Raw genomic sequence first — 18,806 nt, 5'->3', positions numbered from 1 at the left:
GAATAAATCTAATCAAGCAGGTAAAGAACCTATACTTGGAAAACTATAAGGCACTGATGAAAGAAACTGAAAAAGACATTAAAAAATGGAAAGATATATCCTGTTCATGGATTGGAACAATTAGTATTGTTAAAATGACCATACTATGCAAGACAATCTATGGATTCGATGCAATTCCTAACAAAATACCAACAGCATTTTTTTTTAATGTTTGTTTATTTTGGCTGTGTTGGGTCTTCATTGCTGTGTGGGCTTTCTCTAGGTGCAGCAAGTGTGGGCTACTCGTGGTGCGAGGGCTCCTCACTGCAGCGGTTCTCCTGATGCAGAGCACAGGCTCTAAGGCACTCAGTAGTTGCAGCTCACAGGCTCATTAGTTGTGGCAGGTGAGCTCAGCTGCCCTGTGTCATGTGAGATCTTCCTGGACCAGGGATCAAACCAGCATCCCTTGCATTGCAAAGTGGATTCCTAACCACTGGACCACCAGGGAAGTGCTCAATGGCATTTTTCATGGCACTAGAACAAAAAGTCTAAAATCTGGATACACAAAAGACCCGGGATAGCCAAAACAACCTTGAGAAACAACAGAGCTGGAGACATCATGCTCCCTGACTTCAGGCTGTACTGCATAGCTACAGTAACCAAAATAGTAATGGCACTAGCACAAAACCAGATACACAGACCAACGGAACTGAATAGGCAGCCCAGAAATAACCTGCAGTATGGTCAGGCTAATCTATGACAAAGAAGGCAAGAGTATACAAGGGAGAAAATGCAGCTTCTTCAATAAATGGTGTTGGAAAAACTGGACAGCTACACACAAAAGAATAAAACTAGATTACTTTCTCACACAATATCAAGAAGGATTAAAGACCTAAATGTAAGATCTGAAGTCATAAAACTTCTGGAAGAAAACACAGGCAGTACACTCTTTGAAATCAGCCTTAATATATATACAACATGTATATACATTGTGTGTATATATATATAGATGATATATATATTGTGTGTATGTGTATATTTTATATATATATATATATATGATCTGTCTCCTCAGGCAAGGGAAACAAAAGCAAAAATAAACAAATGGGACTACATCAAACTAAAAAGATTTTCTATAGCCAAGGAAGATCAAGAAAATGAAAAGGCACCCTACTGAATGGGAGAAGATATTTGCAAATGATATATCTGATGAGAGGTTAATATCCAAAATATACAAAACCCAACATCAAAAAGAAAATAAACAACCGGATTTTAAAATGGGCAGAGGACCTTAACATGTCTTTTTCCAAAGACATACAGATGGCAAATAGACACATGAAAAGATGTTCACCATCACTAATCATCAGGGAAATACAAATCAAAACCAAAATCAGATCAACTCACACCTGTCAAAATGGCTTTTATCATAAAAAAATTTTTTTTAATGGATAGGTTGAGGACTTCCCAATTCAGGTTCAATCCCTGAGTAGAGAACTAAGATTCCACGTGCCACTTGGCATAGCCAAAAACAAATTAATTACTTTCTTTCTTTTTTTTTTTAAAGATAATAGTGTGGATTTAATGGTCTCAGTAAGTACAGATCTGTGTGATCAAGAACGAAAGGCACTTGGCTGGGTGCTGGAAAACCTAGATTTTGGTTTCAGTTGTGCCCTCAGTCTAACAGAAATGGTCACTTAAGATGCATCTATCATTTTCTGAGCACATGCTAAGTGCTTTACATATAATTGAATCCTATTTAAAACTCAAGTTTCATTATTTTACTGATGAAACTGTGTTAGGGATGTAAAGTAATAACCTGAATCACCAAAATGGTAGTAGGCTTCAAAACACGGGTTCTGTCAGACACTAGAACACCCTTGGCTTTCTGTTGTCTGCTTACCTCTTTGCAAGACAGCTTCCTAATACTTGATGAGCCTTCCTTCTTTCACCTAGGTTTTTTTTTCCTCTGTGCCCTCCTCCTGAATTTTAAAGGAAAGGGGAATTCTAGAATGTTGTTTTTATCATGTTTCCTACTGGGTTTCTCCATTTCTTCCCAGGCAGATTTGTCTGGCTTTTTACCAGGCCAGCAATCAGTCTGTATTCACTAGTTCCTTGAGGTTCGATGGTGAGAAGGATCAAAATCCAGGGGTTGTTTTTCAAAACAGAAAAATTCCTGCCAGAGATTCTGGCATTCCAATTGTTTATCCTCCTCCTCCAACTACTCATATACACACTGGCTTTAAAGCTCCAGAAAAGCAAATGAAGAACTCTGGTTTATAACTTTCTAAAAACAGGATCAGTCATACCTCTCCAAGTTTTTCACTAGATTTTAAGATGTTCCACTGGGAACAAAAACATTCCTTAATGCATTCCTCATAAGATTTGCCACAGTTAAAGACTAACTTAAATAATTCCCACTGTTTTCTGGGTTAAGAAACATCTGCTAAACCCCTCCTGCTTCTAAGTTCACAAGCTTCTTATAAAGTTTTCAATAGAACAAGCTTCTTAACTGTTGTAAGCCTCTTGAAGAGCTACCTTAAAATCAAGCCTATGTCACAAGTGGGTTAACACGTTGCTTCCAAGGGAACAACTATGCACACCTATTCAGTCCTAAGGCTGAATCTTGGACGAACATTTGTCACCTTCATGCCTATGTAATAAAATGGAACTGGCTTAAGCTATTGGTCCTCCAAAAAGAGCATCATGTTGCTTGTAAATAGCGACCTAGTTATACTATCAAATGTCCACAGCTGAGAAGAGTTTTAAAAGCAACAACGTAACTGTCAGTATTTTAAAATAACAATGCTGATTCTCACTAAGGTTACTGCAAATACCATTTTAAACTGTTGGTTAAGTCCAGTCCTAGATCTATGTACAGGAGCTTAGAGGGAAAAGTTTCCATTAAGGGCAAGAGGTAGCAAAAGCCAGAAGCTCAGAAAGATGAGGGTATCTCCTGAGATAGGGACCCAAGACATATACTTCATCTCTACAGCCTTCCCCAACTTCCCCTCCCACATTTTACAGAACTAATGCTTACAGCCACTGTACTTCCACTACAGTCAGTCATGACTTCCGTTAATAGCCTCACAGTGTTGTTACCAGCTCAGCAACAATGTGCTCTCCCTTCTTCTAGTTACTTTTGAATGAATAACAAACCCCTTTTGGGAAACAACCTTTTCACTAAATTCAGTCCATGAGACTCAGATGGGATAGTCCCCACCTCCCAGCTTCAAGGATGGACATGACCAGAGCTAGTTAGTGCCAACTCCATGGCTTTTGAGGGCAAAGAGGCTCTCTTTTTCTGGGATAGATGAACTGGAAGGAGGTGAGCTGGAATGTTGAGGGGCTCACACAGATAGAACCCACCTGAGATTGGTGCCAACACAGGAAAACAAAGCTAAGAGTGACAGAGGCCTGATGACTCTGTTTGAACACCTGGACCCAAACCATCTACCTCTGGACTTTTCAGTTACATGACCAATAAATTTCCCTTTTGCTAAAGCCTGTGTGAATTGGGTTCCTGATTGATATAAGCACCTATCACACTATATGATAAATACTGTTTACATAGCATTTTGCCTCACAAAGAAAGCTGAGTTTCTTTGGGGCTTGGCAAAGACTGGGTCTAATTATCTGTGTGGATCACTGGCCTAGCATAGTGTCCACAGGGTAAACAACATTCATCAATACTGAATGATTCAACAGTGCCAGGACTGTTTTTAAGTCTTTGTATGGATTCTCTCATTTAATTCCCTTAACAACCCTATAAGGAAGGTACTATATAATAATTGCTCTGATTTTACAAATGAAGAATTCATGGCACAGATGTTCAAACACTTTGCCCAGGGCCACACAGCTGGTAATCTGCAGGAGCCAGGCTCATTATACAATCACAAAATTATACTAACAGTTAGTGAAGAAAGTGAATTGCCAATTTCCTTGTAATTTCATCCTCCAAAAATAACTCTTAAAATAATTTGGAGACTGCTACTTCAGAATTCACTGCATAGTTACTCAATTACAACAACAATAGTAATAGCCAATAATCATATAGCACTTAATGTGTGTCAGACACAATTCTAAGAATTACACATGTTAACTCCACCTTTCAACCCTCCAGTCTCAATCCCATTTTGCATGGAAGAAAACAGAGGTTAAGCGGGAAGTTAAGGCCAAGTTAATAAAATGGTGAGCTGGGATTTGAACTTAGGCACTCTAGCTCCAGAGTCAGTGCTCTAACCACAGCACTGTCCTGTCTTAATGCTGAGTCATTATTCAGTAAGTGAATGAATAAAGGAAAGTGAATGTAATCAACCCTCTGTTAGGAGAGGGGAAGGCTGAATAAAGAAACAGAATTGTTTCTTGGCCCGAGCCAAACATTAATTCACTAGAGTTCCTGTATTTGTGGTGGGATATGAATTCCCTGAGGAGTTAACAAAACTATATAAAAATGAAAACTTTTAAACACTATTTGCCAAATAAATGATCTGAGGATTAGTTTCCCTTTGAGAAGCTTTTGTGCTATAGTGTCCTCTACTGTCACAGGGAGTGGGCACCATTAGGTTTGCCTTCCTGGCATTCACACCAGCCCTCCTTCCCTCCACCAGACAGCAGAGTTTGGGTGAGACTGACCCACTGCCTGCTCTGGGTGTGAACCAATCAGTATAATCTCTCCCATCCCAGTGACTGGCTCAGAAACGCACAGTAACCTAGGCCTAGAATGCAAGGCATTCTCTGACCACAGTAGCTGCTCAAATTGGTTAATTTTAGCACTTCTGTTCACTGGGGAAAAGGTGACCCCTCACCCTTTCATAAAGAGGATGCTGTGCCTGCCTCTAGCAACCATCAGCAACTATGCAGGAAGTATAAGGACAGAGCCAATACAAACCGGAGATGAGCAAAATTCTGATCAAACCTGGGGGCAGCTGAAGCCCAAACTACCTCCTGGATTTGTGTCATAATAAATTTCCTTTTATTATTTAAACTAACTCGAGTTGGATCATCTGGTATTTTAGCATTTTGGCTGGAAAGCATGAAAGATCAGAAAATGATTTAGTGATTCATCATATAAGAGAAATTCTGAAAAGCAACCAACTCACCGGTAGTACTCCAGGACGGGCTCTGTTTGGGCTTCATAAGCTTTCAGTCTCTTGACAACTGTCTCTGGTCTATCATCCTCACGCTGAACAAGAGGCTCCCCAGTCAGATCATCAATTCCCTAAGTGGGAGTTAGAAGGGCTGGCATCAAGTACCATAGTTTTGAAGGATATTTTTATAGGTAGTTAACTGATTTGTAAACAGACATCTATGTAAGCACCACACAAAAATGTGCTTTTTAAATAAATGGAATCAAATTCAAACCCAGGTCATTGCAACACAGTGCCATGAGACCCCAGGAATGTTTCCACGGTGGCAATCACCTTCTCTTTACAGCAAAAGGTTCTTTAAGCAGCCTCTAAATAATTTGGTATTATATATTACATGTATATTATATGCATTATATTATGAAAAAAAGTGTTAGTCACTCATTCATGTCCAGCTCTTTGCAACTGTAGCCTCCCAGGCTCCCCTGTCCATGGAATTCTCCAGGCAAGAATACTGGAGTGGGTAGCCATTCCCTTCTCCAGGGGATCTTCCTGACGCAGGGATCAAACCCGGGTCTCCTGCATTACAGGTAGATTCTTTACCATCTGAACCACCAGGGAAGCCTGTGATATCATACATATATGAAAAGGATTCAGCTACAGATTGAGAATCTGAACTGTAAGCCCTAAATAACCCAAGGTGTCATTAATCCCTACTGCCCCAATTCTTAACACAACACCTGGCAGAGTGGAAAATCAACACATGCTTTTGAAGGAACAACAAACCCCTGTTGCCTCTGGGGATGTCTTTACCACCAAGTTGACTGGACTAAACCAGCAGACTATGCAAGGAATCTGAGATCATGCCCTCTGGAGTTCTGGTCATCCAGGAGTATCAACGTAATCTTTGAGGGCAACTGTCTCCGGATGACAGACGTCATCTGTCATCCGGAGACAGCTGGCTACGCAGAAGGCAAAATCAGTTCTACCCCAACTACTCACCATGGTTTTGGGAGGGTTGAACTCGATGTTGTAGACACGGCCACTGCCTGGATGGATCCAGCGAGCAGTAAGGCGCTGCTTGATGACCTCAAAAGGCACATTCAGGTTAATCACTGTGTCTATTTGATAGGCTCTATCCAGGGCTTCTGCCTGCGGAAGTGTCCTTGGAAAGCCTTTACAAATTAAGTTAAAAATGAACAAAGAAAGAAAGGACCAAGGGGAGAGGGGGAGAAGGAAGAAAATTAATGTTGAGCAACTTGAACAAAAGCAGTAACACCAGGAAGGCTGATGACACTTGTAGGGCAACCCTGATAGTTAATATTTTATATGTTACCTTGTCCAGACCAAAGGTTGCTCAAATATTTGGTCAAACAATATTTTGGATATGTCTATGAGGGTGTTTTGTGTGTGTGTGTGTGGGGGGATTAACATTTAAATCAGTTGCCTGAGTAAAGCAGACTATTATCCCTAATGTGGGTGGGCCCCGTCTAATCCATTGAGGGCTTGGATGGAACAAAGGGCTGGCCCTCTCCAGAAGATAAGGGGGAATTCCTCCTATCTGACTGCCCTGGAGTGGGATATGGCTTTTTCCTGCCTTTGGACTCAAACTCAAACATCAGGTCTTCCTAGGTTTCACCAGCCTTCAGACTCGAACTACACCATCACACTACCAGCTCTCCTGGGTCCCCAGCTTCCTAACCCACTCTGAATATCCTGAAACGTGTCCGCCTCATAACTGCATAAGCAAATTCCTTGTAATAAAGACCTCCCTCTAAAAACTAAAAAATCAACCTATCCTCAAGGATCCCGCGGCACCCCTGGCTGGGGGAAGTTTACATCTTACTATAAGTTACCCTCCGTCCTTCCTTCTTCCTTCTGGGACCCTGCCTCATCCTAAATATTCTCAAAAAGGGGAGCAGGAACAAAAGTCATATCTGAAGGAGCTTAGAAATAATGCAGTGCACTTCCCTCTTTGCATTTAAAAAAAGAAGCAGGACAGAGAAGACGACTGGCCCCCAAGTCCCCAGGGTCAGGAGTGGCAGCACACAGTCCTGCCCGCCATCTGTTTCTGTAGCACGTGCAATGCTCACGCTCCAGTCTGCATGCATCCTTTTGGGCAGCTGAAATATTCTCAATGCTCCACCTACCATCCAACATCCAGTTATACTGGGCGAGATTTTTCAGCTCATGAAGGACCAACCGAGTCATGACGTCATCTGGGATGAGCTTCCCTTGGTCAATGAAAGTCTTGGCTAAAACACCAATTTCTACATTAGAGGCAGGAAAAAAAGGCAAGTCAGCAAGTGCCTTTATTCTATCCCATTCTAAGCCTCTAGGAAACTGGCTGCCTAAAGAAGCCCCCTGGATAAACACACTCATTTGAAAATGTGCGTCATCAACTTTTGTGATAAAAAGAGATTGTAAAATAATCAATGCCTATTTCAAAATTTTCATCATATAAAAATAGATAAATGTAAAAATAATGAAAAGATATAAAGCAATATGTTAGCAGTAGTCATCTCTGTGATAGAATTATGTGATTTAACATATTTGTACTTTTCTGTATTTTTCTAAATTTTCTATCAGAAAAACATATACACTAAAATTATTTTCTTAATAAGAAACTGAAATAGTCATTATTTTTAAGTGGCTCAGCTTAAGTACCTGAGATCTTGTTACTGTAGATATTTTTCTAATCCTCTAAAGTAGATGCTGTTGTCACAATTCAGGTTTTGACCAGATCAACACTGTGATTGTTACATTTTTTATAAATAAAGTACACTGAAAAGCATTTATGAACACTTTAAAATATTACCTACAATTATATGTTATTCTTGTGCAATGGTATTTTGATTTTCTCATCATCTGTTAGCAAATTATTTACACCCATACAGAATTTGTAATGCCACTGTAATAATCTGTGCACTTACATTTTTGTGTTTGTTCACTTAACCATCATTTTGTAAATACTTTTCAGAGATTTTATATAGTCATTCAGTCATCTTTGGAAAATATATCTATATTTGATAAAAATACACTCTATCATGGCAGTATATACTGTTGGACATTTAAAATTTTAAATTAGTCTTGATTTTTCCCTACCACTTCTGCTTTTAAAGATCTTAACATTCTTTTTCTATTTTCTTTTTTTTGGGGGGGGGGTGCTTCTGAGTTATTTCTGATGGATAAATTCTCAGGAATCAGAGATTAAAGAGTCAATGCTTATGACTGTTTTCATAATTCCTGGTATGAACTGACATACTGACTTCAGAAAAGATCCTAAATTGTCAAATTCATGAAACTTCAGATTTCTAACTAAGCACATTAACTACATGGAAATTGGCTGCCATTTGACAGAAGCACTGCTTAGATTTACAAACAGTATCTGGAACTGGGCCTGAGAGCACCCTGGACTCACTAAAACACTGTATTGGAAAGGTCCACATACTTAATATGTGTGCACCACAATGAGACATCACTTCACATTCACCAGGATGGCTGTAATCAAAAAGACCTAACGAGTGTTGGCAAGAATGTTGAGAAACTGAAACCCTCATATATTGCTGGTGTGCAACATTTCTGTTGTCAGGCTTTTGACCACCATGCTGGGGGACATAAAGCTCAAACTCACCAAGAGTATTGAGGAAAATCACAATTCTCCAGGGCTGAGTCCTTAACACTGATGTAGGCAATTCAGAAAACAGTCTGGCAGTTTTTCAAGAGTTTAAACAGAGTTACAATATGATGCAGCAATTCAACTCTTAGGTATATTTTCTCAAAAGAAATAAAAACATTAGCTCACAGAAAAACTTATATATGAATGTCCATAGCAACATTATTCACAATAGCCAAAAATTGGAAACAACCCAAATGTTCATCAAGTGACAAGTGGGTAAATAAAATGTGGAATATCCATACAAAATTCTATTATTTAGCCATAAAAAGAAGTACTGATACATGTTACATAGTGTATGAATTTTTAAAACATGCTAAGTGGAAGAAGCCAGACACAAAAAACATCTTACATCACTCCATTTATATGAAATGTTCAGAGTAGGCAAGTCTAGAGAGAGAGAAGAAAAATCAGTGGTTGTCCAGGGCTGGCAATATTGGGAGGAAATGGAAAGTGACTGCTAATGGGAACAGGGTGACTGTGGTGATGGTTGCACAACTCTGAATGTAATTTAAAGAAAAAAAAAAACACTGATTCAGAAATATAGATCAATGGAACAAGATAGAAAGCCCAGAAATAAACCCATGCACCTATGGGTACTTTTATTTCTGACAAAGGAGGCAAAAATGGGGCAAAGACAGCCTCTTCAATAAATGGTGCTGGAAAAACTGGACGGCTACATGTTAAAGAATGAAATTAGAACACCTCCTAGCACTGTACACAAAGATAAACTCAAAATGGATTAAAGACCTAAATGTAAGACCAGAAACTATAAAACTCTTAGAGGAAAACATAGGCAGAACACTCAATCACATAAATCAAAGCAAGATCATGTATGACTCACCTCCTAGAGTAACAGAAATAAAAACAAAAGTAAACGTGGGACCTGATTAAACTTAAAAGCTTTTGCATAGCAAAGGAAACTATAAGTAATGTGAAAAGACAACTCTCAGAATGGGAGAAAATAACAGCAAATTACTACAACTGACTAAGGATTAATTTCCAAAATATACAAGCAGCTCATACAACTCAATGGCAGAAAAATAAACAACCCAATCAAAAAGTGGAAAAAAGACCTAAACAGACATTTCTCCATAGAATACAGATGGCTAACAAACACATGAAAAGATGCTCAACATTGCTCATTATCAGAGAAATGCAAATCAAAACTAAAATGAGATATTACCTCACACCGGTCAGAATGGCCATCATCAAAAAGTCTACAAACAATAAATGCTGGAGAGGGTGTGGAGAAAAGGGAATGTTCTTGCACTGTTGGTGGGAATGTAAATTGATACAGCCGCTATGGAAGACAGTATGGAGATTCCTTAAAAAACTAGGAATAAAACCACCACATGACCCAGCAATCCCACTCCTAGGCATATACCCTGAGGAAACCAAAACTGAAAAAGGCATATGTATCCCATTGTTCATTGCAGCACTATTTACAATAGCTAGAACATGAAAGCAACCTAGATGTCCATCAACAGATGAAAGGATAAAGAAGTTGTGGTACATATACACAGTGGAATATTACTCAGCCATAAAAAGGTATGCATTGAGTCAGTTCTGATGAGGTGGATGAACCTAGAAACTACTATACAGAGTGAGGTGAGTCAGAAAGAGAAAGATAAATATTGTATTCTAACACACATATATGGAATCTAGAAGAATGGTACCAAAGAACTTATTTATAGGGCAACAATAGACAAACAGAGAGAATAGACTTATGGACATGGGGAGAGGGGAGGAGAGGGTGAGATGTATGGAAAGAGTAACATGGAAACTTAATTACAGACAGCCAATGGGAATTTGCTGTATGGCTCAGAAAACTCAAACAGGGACTCTGTATCAACCTAGAGGGGTGGGATGGGGAGGAAAGTGGGAGGGAGGTTCAAAAGGGAGGGGACATATGTATACCTATGGCTGATTCATGGTGAAGGTTGACAGAAAACAACAAAATTCTGTAAAGCAATTATCCTTTAACAAAAAAATTAAAAAAAAAAACACAAGGATTCATAACTTAAGAGTTAATTTTATGGTATGTGAATTATATCTTAAAAAAGGTTTTTTTAAAAAAGAAAGTAAAGACAAAAAATACCTGGTAAGCAAAACAAGAGAAAAAAAAGCCACTCATATAACCTATATAACTCAGCACTACTTAGATAATTATCATCAAAACTGTTAACATTAAAACCTACAGACACTTTGTGAATAGATAATTCCATGCATAGTCTAACAATCTTTTTCACTATCACTAACAACTTTCTATATCACTAAACACAACAGTTTTTAAAATCTGAAGTCCATAATGCTTTCATTTAAAAGAAAAAATAAAAATGATTCAACTCTCTATATCAAAATGTAAGCAGTTTGTTTACATTTCAGGTTTTCATCCCCTGTTAAAATTATCGAAGGACTCTTGTCCAGCATACTCTTTGGACAGTCAGTAAATTTTTATTCCCTTGATTGCCTATAATTTAATGCTGTATCTAAATAGACTCCTCACTAAAAAGACTGTTTCTTTTTTGATTCCAAAAATTAACAAATATGTGAGCTTCCACACCTACAAAACCCAAAAGGTAGTTTAAAACTAAATCATTCAAAACAAGCTAATTTTCTATTAAGTTGTACACAAACAAAAATAGAAAAGGAAGGTTACAGGAAAATAGGAAGGGTTAAAACTAGCTTTTGATTTTTAAGGATAATAATGAGAAATTCTAAAACACAGCAATATTAATCTGAGAGATGATATTTGTATTATACAAAAAAATTGTTAATTTTATGTCTCCTTTTAATATCTAGTCATTCTTATAACAATCCTCAAGCCAACCACACCTCATATCTGAATGATCTAGAAACAACTTATGTTTGAGCATTTATGAAGTACAAAAGAGGGCCTGACCAACCTGTAAATACAGTTCTCTTTTACATATGCCAAGAGAAGGAGCTAGAGAATTAATCTAGTTTCTGACAAAACTGCTTTTAGCTTTTTTATAACGTATATACATCTTTACTTTAAAAACATGTTGAAGCAAAACAAAACTAGAACAAGAGGGAATGTATCAAATGATAGCTTTACACCCAATCAAGGGTTTAGAAAAAAAGACTTTCTCAAATAATAAAGACTCTGAGTCAACCTAGTGGTTACCTCTGGCAGGGTGGGAAGATGCGGTAGGTTGGCACATGTGGTGACCCTAAAGGTACTGGTTTTCTGCCTGATGGTGGGTAATGTCCATGGGTAATATTCATGCAAGTATCAATACTTCTTCTTATGGCTAAATAATAGAATTCTGTATGGATATTCCACATTTTGGTATTCATTTTATTCTTCTAACCATCATAGAAATCATAATACTTTCATGCATGGGATACCTCACAAGAATAATACTGAAAATTGAAACATCCCTTGACAGTTGTTCTCCCTCCAACCATCACTCAAGCTGAAACCTCTTCAGTGAAGCACTTAGAAGAAACTCCCATTCCAGGTCTATATTTCTCCCTGCTTCAGGACAGAATCTCAACTCAAGGCCCAAGTAGGTCTGGCCTCATCTCTCTCCTCTACTTACCTCCTCACCATTGCCACACAACCCTCAAACCATGGCCCCAACAAGGAGTTGTACATCCTTTATGTTCCCCAAGCCTTTGCACAAGCCTCTTTCTCTTCTCTGTTGCCTGATAAGCTCTTGCTCATCTTTCAAGGTACTTCCTGATGAGATGTCCCTTAACCTCTGAGGCAATCAAAAGTTCCTGCTCTGGACTTCGCTAATGTCACAGACTTATCTCTGTTGGAGCACTTATCACACTGTTGAAACTACCTGTTCCCATGTTGATATAAACAGAAGTGTGCCCCTTAAAATCTGTATGTTGAAGCCCTGCCCCCCAATGTGGCTGTATTTAGAAATGGGAGTCTTTAGGTAGGTAATCAAGGCTAAATAAGGTCAAAAAGGGGGACTTTAATCCAGTATGACTGGTGTCCTTACATGAAGAGGAAGAGACATCAAGAATGTACACAACAGAAGAAAGTCCACATGAGGATCCAGTGAGAAGGAGGCCATTTGTATGCCAGCAAGAGAGGCCACACCAGAAAACCAACCCTGCTGGCACTTTGGTCTTGAACTTCTAGCTTCCAGGACGATGAGAAAATAAACTTCTAGTGTTTAACCTACCTGGTCTGTGCTATTCTATATGGCAGCCCAAGTAGACTAATCGCCATCTGACTGTGCATGTTCTGACTTGAGCACCTCCAGTGAAATATATTTGTCTCTGTTGTTGCCAGTACCCAGCTTGATAAATCCATAGATGAATAACTGGATAGATGAAGAGATGAGCTGCCTGGATTATCCTGGATTCCAGCCATGGAATTTTAAAAAGGCCTACCTTACTTTGTTAGAAAAAAAGAAATGGAGCAATCCTCATGGAAAGCAATATTGTTAAAGGTAGGAAACTGCATGTAGTTTATTGTGATTTGTATAAAAAAGGAAAAAAAGGAAGAGATAAACAATGGATTGTATGTGCATGAAATAGCTCTGGAAGAATCTTTTCACTAAATGTCCTTTTATATTTTTTGGAGTTCAAAACCAAGTAAATGTATTACCTATTACAAATAAAAAATTTTGCCATTACAAAAATAATTTGCTCTACTGTCAATACCATTCTGACGAGGCACATCTATGCTGTCTGGGTGTACAAACTAAAAGTTTTGTTAGATATACAGAAACCTGGGAGCTGACAAATGTTTTCAGGATTACCTACCGAGTTCAATTTTCTCAATTTACAAATGAGAACAAACGAGATTCAAAAGGGGTTCATTTAGTCCAGGATTATGTTTTTGAGAAGCACCAAGCTGCAGTGCAGTTTCTCAAACTTTGGACAATCACATGGAAACCGTACAATTTCTGCCACAGCAGATCTATCATTTACTATGTAATTTCTTTAAAATGACTCAGGTGTTTTTAGGAATAAAACTGCCATATGACCCAGGAATCCCACTACTGAGCATATACCCTGGGCTTCCCTGGTGGCTCAGAGGTTAAAGCGTCTGCCTGCTACAAAGGAGACCTGGGTTCGATCCCTGGGTTGGGAAGATCCCCTGGAGAAGGAAATGGCAACCCACTTCACTATTCTTGCCTGGAGGATCCCATGGAGGGAGGAGCCTGGTAGGCTACAGTCCATGGGGTTGCAAAGAGTCAGACACGACTGAGCTAATACCCTAAGAACACCATAATTCAAAAAGACATATGTACCCAAATGTTCACTGCAGCACTATTTACAATGGCTGGGACATGGAAGCAACCTACATGTCCACTGACAGATGAATGGATAAAGAAGATGTGGGGCATATAAACAATGGAATATTACTTAGCCATAAAAAGAAATACATTTGAGTCAGTTCTAGTGAGGTGAATGAACCTAGAGCCTGTTACACAGAATGAAGTAAGTCAGAAAGAGAAAATCAAATATCAGACATTAACACACACATATATATGGAATCTAGAAAAATGGTACTGATGAGCCTACTTGAAGGGCAGGAACAGAAACACAACCATAGATAATCTGGACACAGCGGGAAGAAGATGGTAGGACAAACTGAGGTAGTAGTGTTGAAACACACATATTGCTGAATGTAAAACAGATAGCCAGTGGAAATTTGCTATATAATACAGGCTCTTGTAGCTCAGTTGGTAGAGAATCTGCCTGCAACACAGGAGACCCGCAGTGTTCAATTCCTGGGTCGGGAAGATCCACTTCCCAAGAAAGAAATGGCAACCCACTCCAGTATTCTTGCCTGCAGAATCCCATGGAAAGAGAGGAGCCTGGTGGGCTACAGTCCATGGGTTGCAAGAGTTGAACACAACTTAGCAACTAAACCACCACCACAGGGTGCTCAACATAGTACTGTGTGACAGTCTGGAGGGATGAGATGGAGTTGAGGGGTGGGAGGAAGTTTCAAGAAGGAGGGGACATATGTATTGTTATGGCTGATTCAGATTGTTGTATGGAAGAAGCCAATACAACACTGTAAAACAATTATCCTCCAATTAAAAATAAATTTAAAAAAAAAATGGGAAAAGAGATTTTTTTAAAAGACTCTTTTAATTTAATAAGCTGTACTGTTCAAGAAATTAAAGGGTTGGTGTGCTAATTATCATTTTTTCAAATACAAGTTGAAATAAAATTTTTTATTGATTTTATTAATTTGAATTTTATTTTTATTTTAGAGAAAATTTTGTGTCTACCTAAAATTATCTCATGAATCTCAACTTGGGAAACACTGCATAATGGAAAGAGTAATTTAATTGGCATACAAGAGACCTGGGTGTTCACACTTGTCTCCCGGTGACTGCTTTTTATTATTGAGCAAGTTCTTTAACCTCTCCTGAACTCTGTTTCCTCATCTCTAAATGAGAGGGCTGGACTAACGACAAAGGGGCAGACACTGAAGTTTTCTGACTCCAGGGTTCAGTGGTGGTCTACAGTTACTCAAGGTTTGCTTCTGTCAACAGGTTGCCTTTTATTTCCAGGGTCTTTATCACATCTGCTGGGATGACTTTAAACCTAGCTATAAAATACAGACATGGATTAATCATTGTGAAATGGTGGTTGGAAGGTAATTTGGTACCATCCTTCCTTAGCACTATTTGATGATACAGTATTTATAGAAATTCCACAGTATGGAATTTATTTGAAGGAAGTTAAGTGGAGATGCTGCCAAATATTCATGTACCAGCATAATCATAACAATATTAATTATAGCAAAGAATGGTTAACCACATAAGGGTATAATAATAGGAAAATGTTTCAATTAATAATTGTGCAATCTTGATGAAATTAAATATCATTTTAAACACCACTTAGTGATGTGTGAGCATAATCACAGTAAGTGTAAAAGAAGGTATCCAAACAATCATTTAGACTGTAACAATTTTTCAAACACACGCAAATACAATAGAGAAAAAAAAGAGAAAAAACAGAATAGAAGAAAAAGCACCAGAGTTAATTACAGTTGTGTCTGGATGGTAGAATTATAAAGGACTTTAATTTTCTTTATACTCTCATGTTTTTCTTACTTTATAATAAATATGTTTTTCTTCGCATCAAAAAAACATTAAACAGTATTTTTTAAATAAAAGATTAGACCTCTCCTCTGGTGCTGATCCTGTGTGAAATATCCAATCCGTTCACAAATATTAATTGACAATGTATTCTTAGACCTGAGATACAGACCATCTGTAATAACAATCTCATGACACCTCTCTCAACTCCATTTCCTGCTTTTTTTTGGTTGTTAAAGAACTGCCTGTAGAGACTCCAGAATGAGCAGGTGTCTGAGGCAGACTGAACATCTTTCCCAGAGACCCTCTCCTGCCTCCCTCTAGTCTCTTTTCACGTTGTGGAGTCAGAAAGAGGATGATGGGCTTGTCAAGGGATGTTATAGATAAAGAGGTTTGTTTCTTAATTTTAAAAGTTCAGTTAATTTGCTTTAAATTTAATTTTTTTAAGTTTTCTGTTTTCACAAGTTAACATATCTTTAACTCCACTGAAGGTGGTCTCTAACCACGCAGTTATGCCTCACTGCTGAGTTATTTTTCAGAGATTCACTTTCGGATTCCTTACTCCTCTCCAGTTTGGATAATCTTACCCCAACGGGTTGCAGTACTGGGGACTATACAGTGTTACCTAACGACATCAATACATAGGATCAAGAACACTCAGCAAGTGAGCTAAACAGTTTAATCTTATGAAGCTTAATTAACTACAAAATACTTTATGATTTTTTTTGAAGATGAATGTTAGAAGAGACAAATAAAACTACTAATTCACCAGATTAGGTGATGAACCACAGAACTCCAAGAAACAAAAAACAGTGGGGTGATTATTCTTTTCATTTAAAAGTCAGTGTTTTAAAACAAAGGGAAACTCACCTGAAAATAACCTACATGACACATCAGTAAGGGATCAGTTAAATAAATCATAGCAGATCCAGCAAATAGACACCTACACAAACATTAAATAATGAAACGGATTTCTGTGTTTTCAGATGGAAAGATATCCCAGATATACGGTGAAAACACACTGGTGCAGAACCCATTTTTAGTAGGATTATATATTGCATAAAACAAAGGATACAGATATATATACTTGTACATAAACACAGATTTCTAAAAGGAAACAAGACACTACTCCCCTCTGAAGAATGAGACTGAGGTAGGGAATGAGAGGACTTTCCTTTTAATATTATATACTTCCATCCAAAATTGTTTCCAATTCTTTCTTAACTTGTGTAAGGGATTAGTTCTACTTTCTAAAAGAAGCGTCAAAATGACTTTGTTTTGGAAAGTAAAGGTCAACGCTTTTGAGAGAAAAAAAAAAAATCTCACCTTGCCATTGACTTTTTGAAAACAGCCTTCTTAAGATAGAATTTACATAAGATAAAGTCCGCCCATTGTACAGTGTACAGTTTGTTGACTAAATTTTGTGCTGAGTTATAAGAACTCATTTGAAATGAGAAACAAAACAATCTTTCAGATAACAAGGCACAAGAATAGCTTTCGTGTCTAAAGATTTAAGCCAATTTTGCGACAGCAATGAGGATAAATAATACTCGGTCATCAGAGTATGGGGGAAAGGTCAGAACCAGAAAGTTCCATAGAGTTTAACAAACAAAAAGTAAAAAGAGAAAGAGCTAACAGTTCTCCAAGCGCAAAGGCACGAGGAGAATAAGCCATACACAGCTCGGTGGACCCTTAGGAGCAGCTGCGACTGGGGCTGGACAAACTTCTCAAAGCCGTGTGGTTTCGTCTCATCTTTGAACTTCGAACATGTCCTAACTTTCTAGTGCCTTCCCTCAGTAACCCTCCTGAAGCTGTGCACTGAGGTCAGAGGTTTCGAGGAGCAGTGGCTCGGCAGTCCGAGGACTCCTCACTGGGCGGCAATCGGGAGAGGCTGCGCCCGCACCCCTGAACCTGCATTCGCTGGACCTACTTCCCGCGCCCTGGCCCCTCCGCCCACAGAGCCCCACCGGTGACAGCACGCGGCCACCCCTCCCGCCCGGGCTCCCAACCTGTGCCCCGAAGCATATTATCTCTGAGCAGGTCCCCGCTGGAGAGGTGCTTCAGCTCGAAGTGTTTGGTGATGCGCGAGGACACGGTACCCTTGCCAGAGCCCGGCGCCCCCATGATCGCTGCGCGCAGTAGCCGCGCAGACGCCCCCATAGCTGCAGAGAGAGGCCGGGCCCGCGCGGACAGTGGAGCTTCGGCCTGAAACTGCGCGCTCACCCACTTCGCCGCCCGGGCCGGCCGGCTGGCTGCGCGGTGAGCAGGGGGCGGCCTTGTCGCCCAGGCGTTCCCGGAAGTGAAGAGACAGCCACTGGGCAACCGCGCCCGCGCCCCGCCGCTGCAGCGCCCGCCCCCCGCGACCCGCGCACCCCGCTCGTGGCCCCACCCCGCCCCGCCCCCTCCGCGCACGCCGCGCACCCTCGGCGCTCCCGCGGCGACCCCTGCCAGTGCGACGACTTCTCCGCGCGACCTGCGGCCCTCCGCGCCTCGTCCCCATCCGCCCGCTCCCCTCCGTATCGCCTCTGTTTTTCTCCGCCTCCGGGGGCCCTCCTCGGTGACCCCCGGATGTCCGCCGCTTCCCTCAGGCCCGCACCTCACACCTGTCAGGGCCCCGCCCTGTCCTGCCCAGTCCCAGCAGGAGAGACCTCGCCCGGTTCCTCGACACTTGGCCACTCCTGCCGCGCCCCCTCCTGACCTCTGACCGCCGCTTTGCTCCTCTGGATTACAGGATATCACCCTTCCCCCCAACCCTCCTTCACCCTTCACCGCTCGTGCACTCCAGGCCCTATCTTGCTCAGTCCCAGAGGATTGACCGCGCTCGCTCTCGCTTCCCCAGACCCCGGCGCGCTTCTCTGCGCGTCCCCGACTTGCTGCCCCCTCACCCTTGCTCCTCGGTCCCCAGGGTTAACAGAGGTCCTCCCCTTCTCCTCCTCCTAAACCCGCAGTCCCTCCCACTCCCTTCTCTGCTGCTGAGACTCTTCATCCTCCCTAGCTTTCTAACGGAGGTTT

General features: G+C 40.2%; 1 protein-coding gene across 6 annotated transcripts in view; it reads right to left on the bottom strand.

The window, feature by feature from the left end:
• The window catches only part of LOC120860235 (GTP:AMP phosphotransferase AK3, mitochondrial), a 21,897-nt gene extending 3,104 nt beyond the window's left edge, over window positions 1–18,793 (bottom strand). The window contains exons 1-4 of one of the 6 annotated variants that reach the window (XM_040236025.1): window positions 18,680–18,793; window positions 7,214–7,333; window positions 6,066–6,238; window positions 5,079–5,197 (exon numbers count right to left, since the gene is read on the bottom strand). In XM_040236025.1, coding sequence (XP_040091959.1) covers window positions 5,079–5,197; window positions 6,066–6,238; window positions 7,214–7,274 — 353 coding nt within the window. In that variant the 5' untranslated portion in view covers window positions 7,275–7,333; window positions 18,680–18,793. Of the gene's footprint in view, window positions 1–5,078; window positions 5,198–6,065; window positions 6,239–7,213; window positions 7,334–17,803; window positions 18,150–18,267; window positions 18,472–18,679 lie in introns of those variants that run through there. The other 5 variants (XM_040236026.1, XM_040236027.1, XM_040236024.1 and 2 more) reach the window with 5 other exon arrangements.
• Window positions 18,794–18,806: the final 13 nt, after the last annotated feature.

Source organism: Oryx dammah, unplaced genomic scaffold, assembly GCF_014754425.2.
Source record: "Oryx dammah isolate SB20612 unplaced genomic scaffold, SCBI_Odam_1.1 HiC_scaffold_11050, whole genome shotgun sequence".
Classification (NCBI taxonomy): domain Eukaryota; kingdom Metazoa; phylum Chordata; class Mammalia; order Artiodactyla; family Bovidae; genus Oryx; species Oryx dammah.
The sequence above is the reverse complement of the archived record's forward strand: the minus strand, read 5'-3'. Positions and strand labels throughout refer to the sequence as shown.